Source organism: Typopeltis vanoorti, chromosome 15, assembly GCF_054136105.1.
Source record: "Typopeltis vanoorti isolate ZY-2024b chromosome 15, IOZ_Tvanoo_1.0, whole genome shotgun sequence".
NCBI classification, from domain to species: domain Eukaryota; kingdom Metazoa; phylum Arthropoda; class Arachnida; order Uropygi; family Thelyphonidae; genus Typopeltis; species Typopeltis vanoorti.
Window position 1 is genome coordinate 30,342,302 of NC_143563.1, and position 15,311 is coordinate 30,357,612.

The following is a 15,311-nucleotide window of genomic DNA, read 5'->3' on the forward strand; positions in this document are numbered from 1 at the left end:
TAGTAATTTATCTTTGTTTGGTAGATGGCAGAAAAGACAATTTCTCAGCTCATTTCAATATTTGATGTATAGATTATACTTATGAAGAACCTGTGCCATTTGTTCCGATATTCCTTTAATTTAGGATATGGATTTTTTTTTTTTTTTAGTCGAGTTGAGAGATAATATCTATTAAATTTTGGGATAGTTTTGTTATATCCATTAGCAGTTAAGGTGATTTTTATTTAATTTAATTCTTCCAACAGAAGTGAATCAGAAAAACTGTATTGTTGAACTGCATTTGTGGAATCCACAGTGGTGGTCATTTATTATTGGAGTTGGAGTGTAGGAGTAGGGTGTAGATGGTTCTCTCCATTACTTTGGAGAGGACTGAGGTTGAGAGAGATTAAGTGATAGTTTGATGGTAAGGATCTGTCATCCTTCTTGAAATAGATTGGATATGGGCTAATTTCTAGGGTGCAGGGTAGATGCTGGTGGAGTAAGAGAGCATAATAAGGCAACATAGAATAGGAGTCAACTCTGGAGTGCAAATCTTTAGGACAAATAGAAGAATGCTGTCAGAGCCAGGAGATTTTTTCTAATTTGGATAGGATTTTTCTGATCACTTCCTGGTGTAAGATCAGAGGAGGCATTGAGTATTGGGTGTTTGGAATGGTTGAGGGGCATACACCAAAATCATCTATATGGGCACTTGAGAAAAAGTATCAATGCCAGGAGATTGGCTTTCTCTGTTGATGATAATGCAATAGACCCATCTAGGTGCAGTAGCAGTGGAAGCAATGTTGGGCAAAAGTTGTGGTCAACTGCTTTTGCCAGAGGAAAGAAACGCACAGCTTCCATTTGGACTTGATGCAAGTTTTCTGCTTTTGGCTTTTTGCAAATCAGTTTTTGATGCAATGATGATATTCTTGCAGCCATTTCAAATGTTGGTGTAAGCAGGTGGTCATTTATTATTTGATGGAGTGAGAGATGGAGTTCTTAATCATAGCCAGTTGATGTATGCTTGGTTCTTCATTTGTACAGCTTGCTTTGGTGCATATTTTGGAGAATGCCTATCAAGGGGATGGGAATTTAGTGTAGAATGGAAAATTTATGCTTCCATTTTGGAGAGGAATACTTCAGTAATGCATTCAGTTCATATGTTTGGGTTGGAAGGCTGAAAGCAATAATACCAAATGAATAAGAACACTAAATGGAGGTTACCATTTGGTGTTCTTATGCCAGACAACTCTTGGGTGAGAATGACTGTGTGGGTGTTACTCAGTGGGGAAAGAGATAGCACAAAGTTGTGGTCTGGATTACATAAGGGAGATACAATCTTCACAGTATATTTGGAGAGATCACTAATGAGGAAGAGGTACAGAGTGGTTGGGGTTATCTAGTACTCAGGTAGGCATGTGAACAATTTGCTTAAGGTCATTTGTGATGGCAGATGTCTCAGTATCTTTGCCTGCTTAGTCTGCAGTTGGAGAAGAAAAGCCAATTATTATTGTGTATGTTAAATTACCAAGGAAGTAGCTTCACTGCTAAATAAGTTGAAGTGAAGTACATCGACTTTCAAGGAGAGGAAGTCGGATTTCAGAGTGGTTGATGGCATTGGGGAGAGCAATTTATTTATTTATTCTTATGGCTACATGAAACCGGTAAGTGAAAAATACAATCACAATTTCCAGAAACAAATGATGAAAATCTTAACATATAAAAGTTCATTACATAAAAGGCACAACCTGCTTACTAAGTCTTTCTTTTCTTTTTTTTTTTTTTAATATAAAGCAAAAGTAACTTGTCATAATTAAGCCAGGGACTGCTGCACCAAGTATGACAAGACTGCACGTTCTCACAACACTTCACAACATAAAAGTGGCTGTATCTGAAGTTTAAGTAGAGAGCAGTTATGTCTTGTGTGAGAAAACTTGATCCATTAGAGGAGGCCCATTTCACACTGTATCATCATCTTCTAACATGAGGAGTTCTGCTGATACTATGACGAGGACTATGAGAGTGACTACTAGAATAACGTCTTCGTGGTGAGACGGGACCGTAATCTTCTGTTTCCTCCTTACCAACTACAGGTCAAGGTCCAGGCTGGAAAGCCGATTCAAGGCCTCATCCGTCACCTTGTGGATGTCCTGTAGGCCACCACCGTAAAATTGGATACTTAGATAGGTGATGTTAACAAGGAGATATGTTGTGGATCAAGAGTAACAGGATTTTTCCTTTATTTCTGATAGAATTGAAGTGCGGGTAATGGAACAGTAACTTAATGTCTGGTTTTTATTTCCTATCTTCAGAATGAAACAATTTTAATATCGGCTAGTTTCCATGTTGTGGGATAGATAAATATGAAAGATTGTTAAGTTTATACAGGATGGGTGTTAATTCTGAATAAAAAGTTTTATGTATAATTTGTAGTAGGAGAAGGATGCAGAAGAATACCATTAGAATCAGAAGACTGGTGGGTAACTCAGCTACTCAGGATTCTTTTGGCATGTTTTGCTAATGAAACACCAAGGGAGGACTAGTACATCCTTTTTAGAAATAGTATTTGTATCTGTAGCAATAGGTGTCTCAAAGGAGGACACATGTTTTGTCCAACTAGAGGAACTTTTTTGAAGCCTTTCTTCAACCAGTTCCAGAGTTAGTTGATCTTTGGCATGAGCAGCAAGTTGGCCTTTTTTTCCCTCTTTGATGCTTGGATTTTTAATCCTGCAACTCAACCCCATAACTTGACTATATTTTTGCCCATTGAAATGTACCTGAACCTGAGTGTTTGCTATAATGAAAGTTGATTACGGATTGTTTTGCAACTGTGAAACTACATTTTTTTTGCAAATTGCATAGCAATAAAAAAAAAAAAAGTCATTTTTATGAAATAATTAGAGAATAATTAATGGAATAACAGTGAAATTCAAAGACCGGTTTATTAGAGTAGTGATTCTGTTAATTTTCAGGGTAGACAAAAATTTTATTTGCAGACAGTAATTTCTCACTCTAGTGAATTGTATGGAATAAAGAAATTGTTTTAGTGGAAAAAGTTTGAATAGACCTGATACTATGGAACTCTGGCTGTGTTTTTGCATTTCATTATATATTGAGTGTTTGCTATAATGAAAGTTGATTGCAGATTGTTTTGCAACTGTGAAACTATACGCTTTTTTTTTGCAAATTGCATAGCAATAAAAGAAATAAGTTATTTTTATGAAATAATTAGAGAATAATTAATGGAATAACAGTGAAATTCAAAGACTGGTATATTAGAGTAGTGATTCTGTTAATATAAGTATTTAACAGATGAAAAATGCTGGGCACATAAATCTGGCATAGCTGTCATTACATAGCACAATTCAACAATGAGCCATGTATTTCATATTTCAGTATGTGGAGAGAAAAAAAAGCTGTTTTGATTTTTTTTAATGTAAATTTTAAATGTAAGCTAATAATATCAGTAAAGTAGCTATTATCACAGATTATAGTGATGATTAAGCACAAAAACAAAGGTGAAATATAACTAAAATATGACATATCATTTTTTTTTTTTCTGGTTATTCCATTAACAAGATGAATGACAAATTCTGAACAGAAACTTGGTCAGCACGCTTAAAAACTAGTATTAAGCAAATATTTCTATAATTCTCAAAGCTTCTGCATTCACCAAGACTGTTGTTATTTCTTTTACTTCATGTGCAGATTTCACTTGCATTTAAACTAAGATTACAGTGCAAACTATGTTTATGATTATAAAATACACAAGTAAAACTTTTCATTTTCAGGAACAATTAGTATATATTTTGGAGCAGTTCTTGGACAACTTTATGATGATTTTTCAAATTCACTGGCTCATTTTTTGCATAATATTTTGGCTACTGGAATGCTCTCAGATACTTTACAGGTAATAAATAAATAAATAAATTATTAATTTAAATACAGAGCTCCCCTAATTTTTATCACTAAAATGTGATAATTGTAAATAATGGTATGTGTGTTTGTGTTTGTTTGTTTGTATAGTAATGCTGAAGGTAAAAATACAAGCCAATTTTTTAAATTTTGAATTCTAAATGTGCCATATATGTAATAAAAAACTTTTTGTTGTGCATCTTTTATATTCATTTTTCATCTTAATAAAATATTTTCTCTTCTTTGTGATGCTATTAATTGTTGAAATGGTTGTTTTCATGCAAGATGCATATAGTCATAGTATTCTGGATACAGTTCCCTACCGTTTTGAATATATTTGTCTTGACATTGTTTAGATATGGGTATACTCCCAACCCATGAAGACTGCATCACCATTATTAAGTTTTTTTACATTCCTTCAAGGGGAAATGTAAGAACTAAAATTTTGATATACAAACTGCATCAATCTACCCAGATTTTGGAGCTTTTCTTCTACATTTGAATGAACATCTGTTTTGTTAACTTTTCCTTGCCGATTCTGTTTAGCTGAATGGGCAAGGAAATTAGATTTGTTCTGTCCACGCATTTTTGATTACTATTGCTAAGTCATCATCGGATTCCTCATATGTACCTCAAAAGGCATACAGGGATGTGACATGATAATACTATTACATATTAAGTTTACATCATTACAGTGATTACAACAACATTAATTATAAGTTCCTTCCCAATATCTTCATTTTTAATATTATGATTCTGCTTTCTGTTTCCTCATGTAATTTTTTCAAGATCAATCACAGATAACAGTGTGTCTAGTCTTTCATCATGTCCTTAATTGTCTTAGCATATGTAATACTAGTTCACTTATTTTGGCTAATTTCTGTTTTATTCCATATAAATTTATGCAAATTTATTCATCTTTGCTAAAAATTGTGTTTAAATATTTAAATAGCTGAGTTTTACTTGTTCTTTAGGGACTTATTGAGAATCCAGTTGATATGTAGTAATGCCACTTTCCTTCCTAATGTGATCCATATGGGTAATGAATAGCAGTGAGATAGTGACACCCTTGCAGAAAGTTTTTTCACAGAGTTATAAAGCATATTATACTTGGCAAGAAATTATATTTTTGTTTAATCTTTTACCCAAGCATGAGCAAAGTTTGCACATGAAGTATCTTCACAAATCTACTTCTATATAGGGTTTGTCGACTTCATATCGTTAAATCATATTAAGGTTAAATCAATGCAGAAGCCATGACTTCTGCATTTTTTAATCTTTACTGAGACAACTGATATGAAGTCAACAGCCTCTGTAGACTTGTTATGAAGATACTTCATGTGCAAACTTTGTCTGTATGTGCTTGTAAAGGATTAAGCAAATCTTTGCATCAAACCATCTTCCTATATTTCATTTAATTCTAACTGTTGATTTACAGCTTAATTATAAGTTATCAGCATCCTTTCAGGAATTTAGGCCCAGTAGCATGTTCTGGCCTCATTCCGTCTTTTACTTGGTTGGCTGTGACTGTATCCTCTTTTGTGTGTGTTTTAGGGTAGTCTCAAATTTTCTATTCTTTCACTATGCTCAGTCCATTTCTTTCTATCCTTCATAGGACGTTGGATGGGTACGACACCAGTTAAGTGGATAAAAGAGTGGCTGCTGAACAGATATCAAAATATGGTATATGGAGGGACAGAATCAAGGCAAAAATAGGTCACTAGTGGTGTTCTGCAAGGTTCAGTGCTGGGACCATTGCTGTTTAATTTGTACATAAAAGATATAGGAAATAACCTGGAAGAAAATATTCAGCTGTTTGCTGATGATGTGAAATTAGGTAGAGTAATAGTTAATCAAGATAATGTGGAGAGCTTGCAGGATGATTTAAATAGGCTTATTTAAATCGTCCATGCATGTCAGTATGGACAAAAGATCATGGGTGTCAGTTTAATGTGGAGAAATGTAGAGATAAGGAAGTTATTCCTTTTTATAAGGCCTTGATATGCCCACATCTGGACTGTGCTCAAGTGTGGTCCCCTGGCTTTCTTGGGGATGAGGAAGCAGTGGAGAGGATTCAGAGGTGGGTGACCAAGATGGCGAGTAGCAATCCACACACACCTTCAATCTATCCTATGAGGATAGATTGGAGGTGTGTGGATTGCAGAAGTTGGTTGATAGGAGGAAAAGAGGGGATATGATAGAAACATTTAAGTTGCTTAAAGCGTTATAGGGTAGATGCAAGGGAAATGTTTCAGCACTTGGCTAGAGGGAACAGAACAAGGGGTCATCCCTGGAAGTTGAATAAAGGTGTGGTTAGTAGGGGCGCGAGGACTATATTTTTTGCTTGAAGAGTTGTGAATGAATGAATGGAATGGATTGCCATTCAGTTGCAAGTGCTTTGCTTGTTAATGGGTTCAAGCAGAGGTATGATAGATTGTGTGGATAGATTGGATCTCCCATGATGAGTCTTCAGACTCCATAGAGGTACTTGTATAATGATAATAATAATAGGAATTTCATTTCTCCACTTTCTGTTCTTTTATATTTTTGCAGTTTATATGGTCCATATTTCACTTCCATACAGTAAAGATGGTCTCACCAGAACTTTATCATATTCTTATTATAATATGTTTTTGAAATTGGTAAGGTTTGAAAGTATTATTGCTCATTCTTGTAATTTTTAGGAAGTTTGAAATTTTGTTATCATTGGCAGCTTCTTTTGTATATGATATACAGAACCTGTAGTATTTGAAGCAGCTAATTTGTTCTAAAATTTTATTTTCAGTCATGATTTTACTTCTGAATAGAGATAATCCTTTAAAAACCACGATTTTTAAGGCAATTATATTTAAGGAAACTATATCTGAAATTTATCTTCATTTCTTCTTATGATTATTTTGGTCATATAACAAATGACATGGCATCAAGTATATTTGGTGGGGGTGGTGGTAACTTAATTATAAGATGATATTTTCAGGGATGACGACGACTTATAATTAAGCTGTTAGTCAATAGTTAGAAATAAAGTAGGTATAGGAGGATGGTTTGAGTAAAAAGCAAGTGTAAGGCAAGGATTACATACATACATACTTGAAATAAAATTATATTTTTGCTTTATACTTTGTCCTTTAGCAAATGACATGGTATGAAGTATAGTTCCACAATCTAGTTTAAATGCTGGTTATAATTTTTCTTTCATTTCTTTACTGTTTCATCTACATAGATATTAAATAAGAGTGGTGATATTGGGAATTCTTGACCGACTCTTCTGTTTATTGATCTTTATTCTGTCGCTTCTTCATTGAGTCTTTCTTACAGCTGTTTTGATACATATTAGTTATTTGCTGAGAGCCACTGATTTGGAATGTTCTACTTCTTGAATATGATCTGTATTTGTTTCTTATGACTTAGTTAAAAGCTTTCCAGTAATCTACAGATGTGTTTCTATGTGGAATTCATATTGCTTATCGATTAGGATTTTTAATGTAAAACCTGGGTCAATATAATTGTCCTTTTCTTCTCTAGCAATTTTGTTCTTTACAAAGTTTATCTTCTACGAGGGTTGTTTGAAAGGTCTGGTTAATTTCCAATAGATGGCGACACAATTCATTCATTCATACCAGTGTCACCATGTAGCATCTTTTTCATGACCCATGGCAAAATTTTAGCCATATGCGACATGTAGTTCGTGTTTGGCAAATATTTAAAATGACCGTGTTCACATTTTTCATAAAAATGGAGAAAAACAAGTTTTGTGCAGTGATAAAACACTTTTATTTGAAGAAGTGGACGGCCATGCAGATCAAAACCGAGTAAGATGCAGTTCGCGGGGACTCTGCACCAGCATTAAAGACTATTTATTTTTGGATAAATGAGTTTAAATGTGGTCATAAGTCCATCGAAGATGAAGCACACTCTGGATGCCAGACTGAGGTTACTACGAAGGAAATGATTGACAAAATCCATGGTATCGTCATGGAAGACTGCTGAGATTGTAGGCATCTCAACTGAACGGTGTATAAAATCCTCCACGAAAAATTGTGCATGAAAAAGCTGTGTGCATGATGGGTGCTGCGATTGTTGACTTTCGATCAAAAATGCATGCAAAAAGACATTTCACCGTAGTGTTTGGCGATGTTTAATTGCAACTCACAGGATTCTTTGCATCAATTTGTGACTGTAGACGAAACTTGTATCCACCACTGCACATCTTAGTCCAAGCAGAAGTCAAAACAATAGACAATGCCCAGTGAAAGAGCACCGGAAAAAAAAATGCGAAGACCGTTTTGTCAGCTGGAAAGGTTATGGCCACTGTTTTTTGGGATTCCCAAGGAAATATCATGATAGACTATTTGGAAAAGGGTTAGTCTATCATGATAATTCCTTGGGAATCCCAAAAAACAGTGGCCATAACCTTTCCAGCTGACAAAACGGTCTTCGCTTTTTTTTTTTTTTTTTTTTCAGTAAGACAATAGCAGGAGTCTATTATGTGTCATTGTTGGACCATTTAAAAGAACTGAAGAAAAAACTGCCAAGATTGGCATACAAAAAAGTGCTCTTTCATGAAGACAATACACCGTCCCACACATCAGCTGTCGCAATGGCAAAATTGCACGAATTGAGGTTCGAATTGGTTCCATATCCACCGTGTTCTCTGGATTTGGCCCCTTGTGACTTCTTCTTGTTCCCAAACTTAAAAATTTGGCTCGGTGGGAAAAAAAATTTTTTTGAATGAGGATGTCATCAAGGCTGTCAATGACTATATTGCACAATTTGACAAATCCTACTTTTTAGATGGGATGAAAAAATTGGAAACTCGCTGAACCAAATGTGTAGACCTCGATGGAAACTAGGTTGAGAAATAAAGGTGATTTTTTCCAAAAAAATGTGTTTAACTTATTTTTTTTACCAAACATTTCAAACAACCCTCGTACATGCAATTTAAGTTTTGAAGTTAATATTTGTATTTATAACTTATAACCAATTATAAGTTATAAATACAAATATTATTTACAAATACAAATATTATAACTTATAACCAAGGAGCCTGTGTAGCTCAATGGATGTGGTGTTTGCATACCACGGTGCTTGACTGCACGAAGAAAGACTTGGTTTCAAATCTAGTTGGCGACTAGAGGAAATTCTAAGCCTTTTTTCAACCGGTTCCTGAGTTAGTCGATTTCTGGCACGGGCAAGCGGGTTTTTTCTTCCAGAAACTCAGGTTTTTCGTCCCGTAATCTCAAGAAAACCGACTGTAGGACCCACACATGGACATTAAATATATTGTGTTAGGGACCACGGGATGGCGGCGCCTATTGAGCCATCTCTTCACTCTGTGTCACTTAATTAGGGCCAGCTATCTTTGATTGGCTACCAGTGGAGATTGAACTGCCCACTCAGTCTCCAAAAGTTAGATAGCACTAAAACTGCCTCGCCTACTTCCTGTACAGGAATAAAAGATGTTAGTTGATTTTTTTTTAGCTGACTTATAACCAATATTTAGGAGACTTACTCATCTCTAGTTTTCATAGTTACCCTTATCACATTTTTTATGTATTGGAATGGTAATCGCCTTATTTGAGTTAGAAATTATATATTGCTCTGTGTAATGTCCATTTATGTATAATTGTGGCATTTTGAATAACTTTTCTCTTGGAACTTTGTGCCTTTTATAGAATCCAGAAATCACAAACTATTTGGCTGGAACTCACTTTTCCCCAGGTTTGTTTTCAATCATTTTCATAGTCTCTGTCTGAAGTATTCTTACATAAAATAAATCTTACCTAGAAAACTCAATAAAAATTCCTTTATAATTCTCATATTCTAGTCATTGCCCTGATCTGCACCAAGAGGTGCAGATCAGGGCAATGACTAGTCTCACAGCAGAAGAGGTCCATTTAGCAATAAAATCGCTAAAATCGGGCAAGGCTGCTGGCGATGATGAAATTTGGCCCGAAATGCTAAAAGTCTTAAATCGAGACGGTGTTCTCTGGCTGACTCGAGTGTGTCAGGCTGCTTGGATATCTGGGCGAGCACCAAAGCAATGGCAGACAGGCATAATAATACCAGTCTTTAAGAAGGGAGACCAGAAGGATTGCAGTAACTATCGTGGCATCTCTCTGCTCAGCCTGCCTGGGAAAGTGTATGCTAAGTGCTTGGAAAGACGGTGCAGGAGCATAGTTGAGTCAAAGTTCCAGGAAGAACAATGTGGCTTTCGTCCTGGTAGAAGCACAACTGACCAAATCTTCACTTTAAGGCAAGTCTTTGAGAAATCTTGGGAATATGCCAAGAATGTCTACACATGTTTTGTGGACTTGGAGAAGGCATATGACCGGGTTCCTCGGGATAAGCTTTGGCAAGTAGCAGGAGTATGGAGTGGATGGTCAACTATTAGCTGCCATCAAGTCCCTGTATGAATGCCCAGAGTTTTGTGTCAGGGTAAACAGCACAAAGTCTGAACCTTTCACAGTCTCCGTTGGCCTCTGCCAAGGGTGTGTTCTGTCACCCCTCCTTTTCATAATATTTATGGACTGGATTGATAGGCACAGCCGAGGCAGTGAGTGTGTCAGAATTGGAAAATGTAGCATTGGACGTCTGCTTTTTGCAGATGACCTAGTTCTGCTTAGCTCTTCCACAGATGACCTCCAGCAGACCCTGGATAGGTTTGTAGCTGTTTGTGCAGACGCCGGAATGAAGATCAGTTGGCCAAAACTGAAACATTTGTGATCTCAAGACAACCATCCCAGTGCACTCTAAATGTAAGTGGAGTCCCAATGAGACAGGTGGAGAAGTTTAAATACCTTGGGTCCATATTCACGAATGATGGAAAATGGGACGTAGAGCTAGATACTCGAATTGGCTTAGCAAGCTCAATATTGCGGGAGCTTGGCCGTTCAGTAGTATTGAAACGGGAGTTAAGCCAGAAGGCAAAGCTGGCTGTCTTCAATACAGTCTATGTCCCCATCCTCACCTATGGTCATGAGAGTTGGGTAATGACCGAAAGAATGCGGACACGAATCCAAGCGGCTGAAATGAGGTTCCTTCGAGGGGTTGTGGGGCTGACAAAACTCGACAGAGTCAGAAGCTCTGCAATTCGGGAAACCCTCAATACTCAACCGCTGCTTCTCCATGTTGAGAGATCACAGTTACGCTGGTATGGGCACCTGGTCAGAATGCCACAAGAGAGGCTCCCTCAGCAGGCCCTCTTTGCCAAGCCAGAGGGTGGGAGGCCACATGGAAGGCCAAGGACTCGCTGGATAGATTATATCCAAAACCTTGGGTGGACACGTTTGGGAATCCCACCAGAACACCTGAGCTTGGTGGCAGAGGATCGTGACCATTGGAAGTTCCTCTTGCAGCTTTTGCCCCCACAACCCAATTAGGAAGCGTGGGCCTTGAAGATGTATATATGTATTCTCATATTCAGTTTTCATTCCTTTATTCAGTTTTTTTTTTTGTCTTTTTGTGGAGTTCTCTCCAGTCATCTGGAATTTGACCTTCTCGCCTAGTCTTTTAAGTTATGTAGTGCAGTCACTGTAAAACTAATTTTTATTGTTATTTTTAATGTGAATCCCACCTCTGCAAAAGGTTATAAACCTATCGTACATTACTGTTGATGGACTAAGGGTTAGATATTAGATAATCCAGGACCCTTGCTCTAGAGACCAAACATGAAACATTCTCAAGCCACTTCATATCTCTTTATAAGCAGGGTGCTGGTCTTATAGGAGATAAAATTCATTGCAAACTTAATGACATTCACAAACACTTTATTTTATGCCTGAATAAGATTTGAACCAAAACTTATTAGTTGGCGAGAGAGAGAGATAGTGCTATCCACTCACGTAACAGACTGTGATAAGCATTTGAACATTGTTTTTCAGTTGCTTTTCCTAATTTAATATCTGTGATAGTTTTTTCTATCTCTAGTACTGAAATATAGTTGTCTGGGTTATTTTTATATCAAGGTGTTCACTTGGTTAGAATGTAAATTATATCGACAAGAAATTATATAATTTTTTTAATTTTCCCCTTTATCTAAGTATGAACAAACATAGGTTTTCACACCTGGGTCTACTTCTATATAGAGCCAGATGCCATCACATCACATTGCTTTAGTACATAATGCACAGCACTTCCTTTTAGATGTGATTTCAATCTTTATTGAAGTCTCATTAGTCAATGCAAGACATGGAGAGATACTGATAACTAAATCAACATGGAAGGCATATTTTCCATATGCCTTCCATGAGATTGTTAGTTCTAGCAATAAAGTTGAAACCAATGTGTTTAGTGATTCTTTCCATAAGTTGTCAATATATATATATATATATTTGAAAGGAATCATTGCTGTACATTATAGGTTATTAGGCTGGTTTGATGTGCAGTCATTTGCTTCTATACATAAATTGCCCATTGTAGTGCAAACTTTTGTTCGCTCATGCTTGAACATAGCATATTTCTTGTCAAGTATAATTTAATTTTCTGAATATTTTCTACTACTCTTCTATTCCTGCTTACTTCATTTAATAATTTTTCTGGGTAAATATTTGTTTTTAGTTTTTATGTCATATTTATCATCTATGATGATTCCTTATTCTTTTCTCCATTTCTAAGCTTTCCAAATAGCTTGTGGAATATTTTCTTGAAGCTTCTGCCATCATGTTTATCTTCTGTATTCTTCACTCTCATGGACAAATGGTATTCCTCCATTACTTTTGTTTAGCCACTTCTTATATGGATACAAAGCTTAGCTTTCTTACATTTTTCTCTGTATTCTATACACATGCTGATGTGTATTTGCTAGAACCTTTCAATACAATTTCTTCTTCTCTTACTGCTTTAACTTCTTTAGTCCCTGTGAAACTGATTTTCATATCCTTGCAGGCAATGTAAACACCACACACTTTGGCTTATGCAGTCAATATTTTCTTTACATCTTGCACTGTATTTCTAAGGTTTGATTTTCATTTATTCACTGCTGCAATTTTTTTTTTTTTTTTTGCAGATCACTGAAAATTAACTATTTTATTTTATTTATTTATTTATTTTTTTGCCATAATATATTACATATAAATCTACATTTCATCTTCTAAAGCCAGTCAATTTGATCCTTTTTAAAACTTTGTATACATTTTTCTTTTCAATTATATGTTCATTTTTATCCTGCCCAAAACTAGACTGATTTTCCTGTTTTAAATCTCCTGTATCCTCGATGGCCAAAGATAGTGCCATGATGGTTCATAAGGGCATCAACTGATGGATGAGAAAGAAGTATCATCCTAAATTAAACTAAATCCCTGTTTAGGATACAAGAGTATACAATACTCATGTATCCTGAACAAGTAAAAGTTATCACAGTCTACAATAGCACAATCAATAATATTTTTCTTATTTCCTGAGTGTTCTCTCCACGTGCAGTTATTCACATCTTTATGTTGGCACATGGTGTTAGTAATGACCAGTCCATGTCCTGAATGGAAATCTAGCTTGTATTTGCCATGATTATTAGCTTTGCTCTTTTTATTAGATTTTCCCAAAGCATTTATTTTATTAAGACATCCTCATAATTAAAGCTAGGAAAGGTTTATAATTAGTTTAAATATTTAAGTTATGTAGTTACATTAAATTCTGTTTTTCCCTACTTTTTAGAATGTGCTCTTGGTGCAATTAAATGTAAGCCCATGGAATCAAGAAACATGGCCTTTGCAAGTTTACTGCCGCACTCTTTCTGTTTTAGCACAGGTAGGTTAGCTCAGTTATATCTTTATAACTAGCACTTATATTTTAAGTGGTGACTGTCTTAAATTTTTATAGCACTATGTAAGAGAGTGCTATAAAAAAATTATTGATTTTTTTTTTAAAGATTTGAAGATAAATTTTTTCTTATGCGTAACAAATGCAGTTACGTTCTTCAATTTAAAGATAGTATAGCAGTATTGATGTTTAATAAATAAGAAGCTTTTACAATAAGGTTACATCTGTGTAAGTTACAGAATGATATAAAAAGATCATTACAAAAGATCATAAAAAGAGAGGGGGGGCTAGGAAAGCCTTTTGATTTCTTGTAAAAGTATATGAAAATTTGTAATTTGTGTGGTGGATGGAAAAATTGTTAGATGAAACCTTGGCAGTTTCCTCTTAGAGAATTTTTTGGAACTTCAAAAAAAAAAAAGTTTTTGTTTCAAGTTATTATTAAGAGGCCTCCACCGATTTAGGGACTCATCCAGGGAAACCATTAATGAAGTATGGCTTCATTCATTCACATGATTTGCACATACCAAATCAAATGGTAATCCATTCCGATCATGCACCACTCTAAGAAAGAAAAATATAGCCCTCATTTCCTTCTTAGTAGCATTCATTCTTGGCTTCCAAGAATGCCCTCTTGTCCTTTCCCGACTCTCCATAAATTGAAAAATTCCATCAACTGAAATCCTATATGATCCTTTCAGAAGTTTGTAAGTCTCAATCGTATCAGCCCTCTTTCTCCTGTTTACCAGTGTCTGCAGTCTAGAAATTCTCAATCTCTGTTCATAATCATATTCCACATCCTGATATCAATTTTACACTATCTTTTGCACTCTCTCTCCACTGCATCAGAATTACCATGGAAACCAGGAGACTACACCTGCATACAATAGTCCAAGTAAGATCTTATGAAGGCCTTGTAAAGAAGCAAAATGACTTCCTTAACTTTACCTGTCAAGATTCGTTTCAGTATTGCAATTATTCTCTGAATTGTATTTGCAATTTTTTGCTATATAACCTTTGAACTTACTTCCTGTCTATGAAAACTCCCAAAATCCCTAGCCTGATTTGCTCTGGTAGAGTTCCAAGGGAATGAAAAGAGAGCAAAATAATACTCTTGCATAAGGGAGGTTCTAAGACTGCAGTAGCAAATTATAGACCAGTCACTATCTCAGGCGTGGTGGTAAAAGTGCTAGAAAAATTGGTCAAAAAGAAGTTCAAGAATGGGTAGATAAAAATATGATACTGTATAAGGGTCCACATGGCTTTGTGAAGAGTCGTCATGCCTTAGTAATTTACTAACTTTTTATAATAGAGTAACAGCAGAGTTGGATAAAGGAAATGGCAACACAATGATTTTGCTGGATTTTGCAAAGTTATGTGACAGAATATCATGTGGAGCTCTGTTACGCAAATTAAAATTAATAGGGATGGATATTACACTGGTTAAGTGAGAAAGAGGGTGGCTTCTGGAGAGATATCAAAAAGTAGTATATGGAGGGGCAGAAACGAGGCAAAAACAAGTGACTAGTGGTGTGCCACAAGGTTCAGTGTTAGGCCCATTGCTGTTTAATTTGTGCATAAATGATATAGGAAATAACCTGAAAGGAAATATGGAGTTGTTTGCTGATGATGTGAAATTAAGTAGAGTAATAGTTAATCAAGGC

At 35.6% G+C, this 15,311-nt stretch overlaps 1 protein-coding gene across 3 annotated transcripts in view; it reads left to right on the plus strand.

Moving 5' to 3' along the window:
- The window catches only part of poe (E3 ubiquitin-protein ligase-like protein poe), an 801,929-nt gene that overhangs the window by 100,240 nt on the left and 686,378 nt on the right, over positions 1 to 15,311 (plus strand). For all 3 annotated transcript variants that reach the window (XM_090405892.1, XM_090405894.1, XM_090405895.1), the window contains exons 8-9: positions 3,771 to 3,889; positions 13,546 to 13,638. In XM_090405892.1, the coding sequence (XP_090262018.1) occupies positions 3,771 to 3,889; positions 13,546 to 13,638 (212 nt within the window). The remainder of the gene's footprint in view (positions 1 to 3,770; positions 3,890 to 13,545; positions 13,639 to 15,311) is intronic.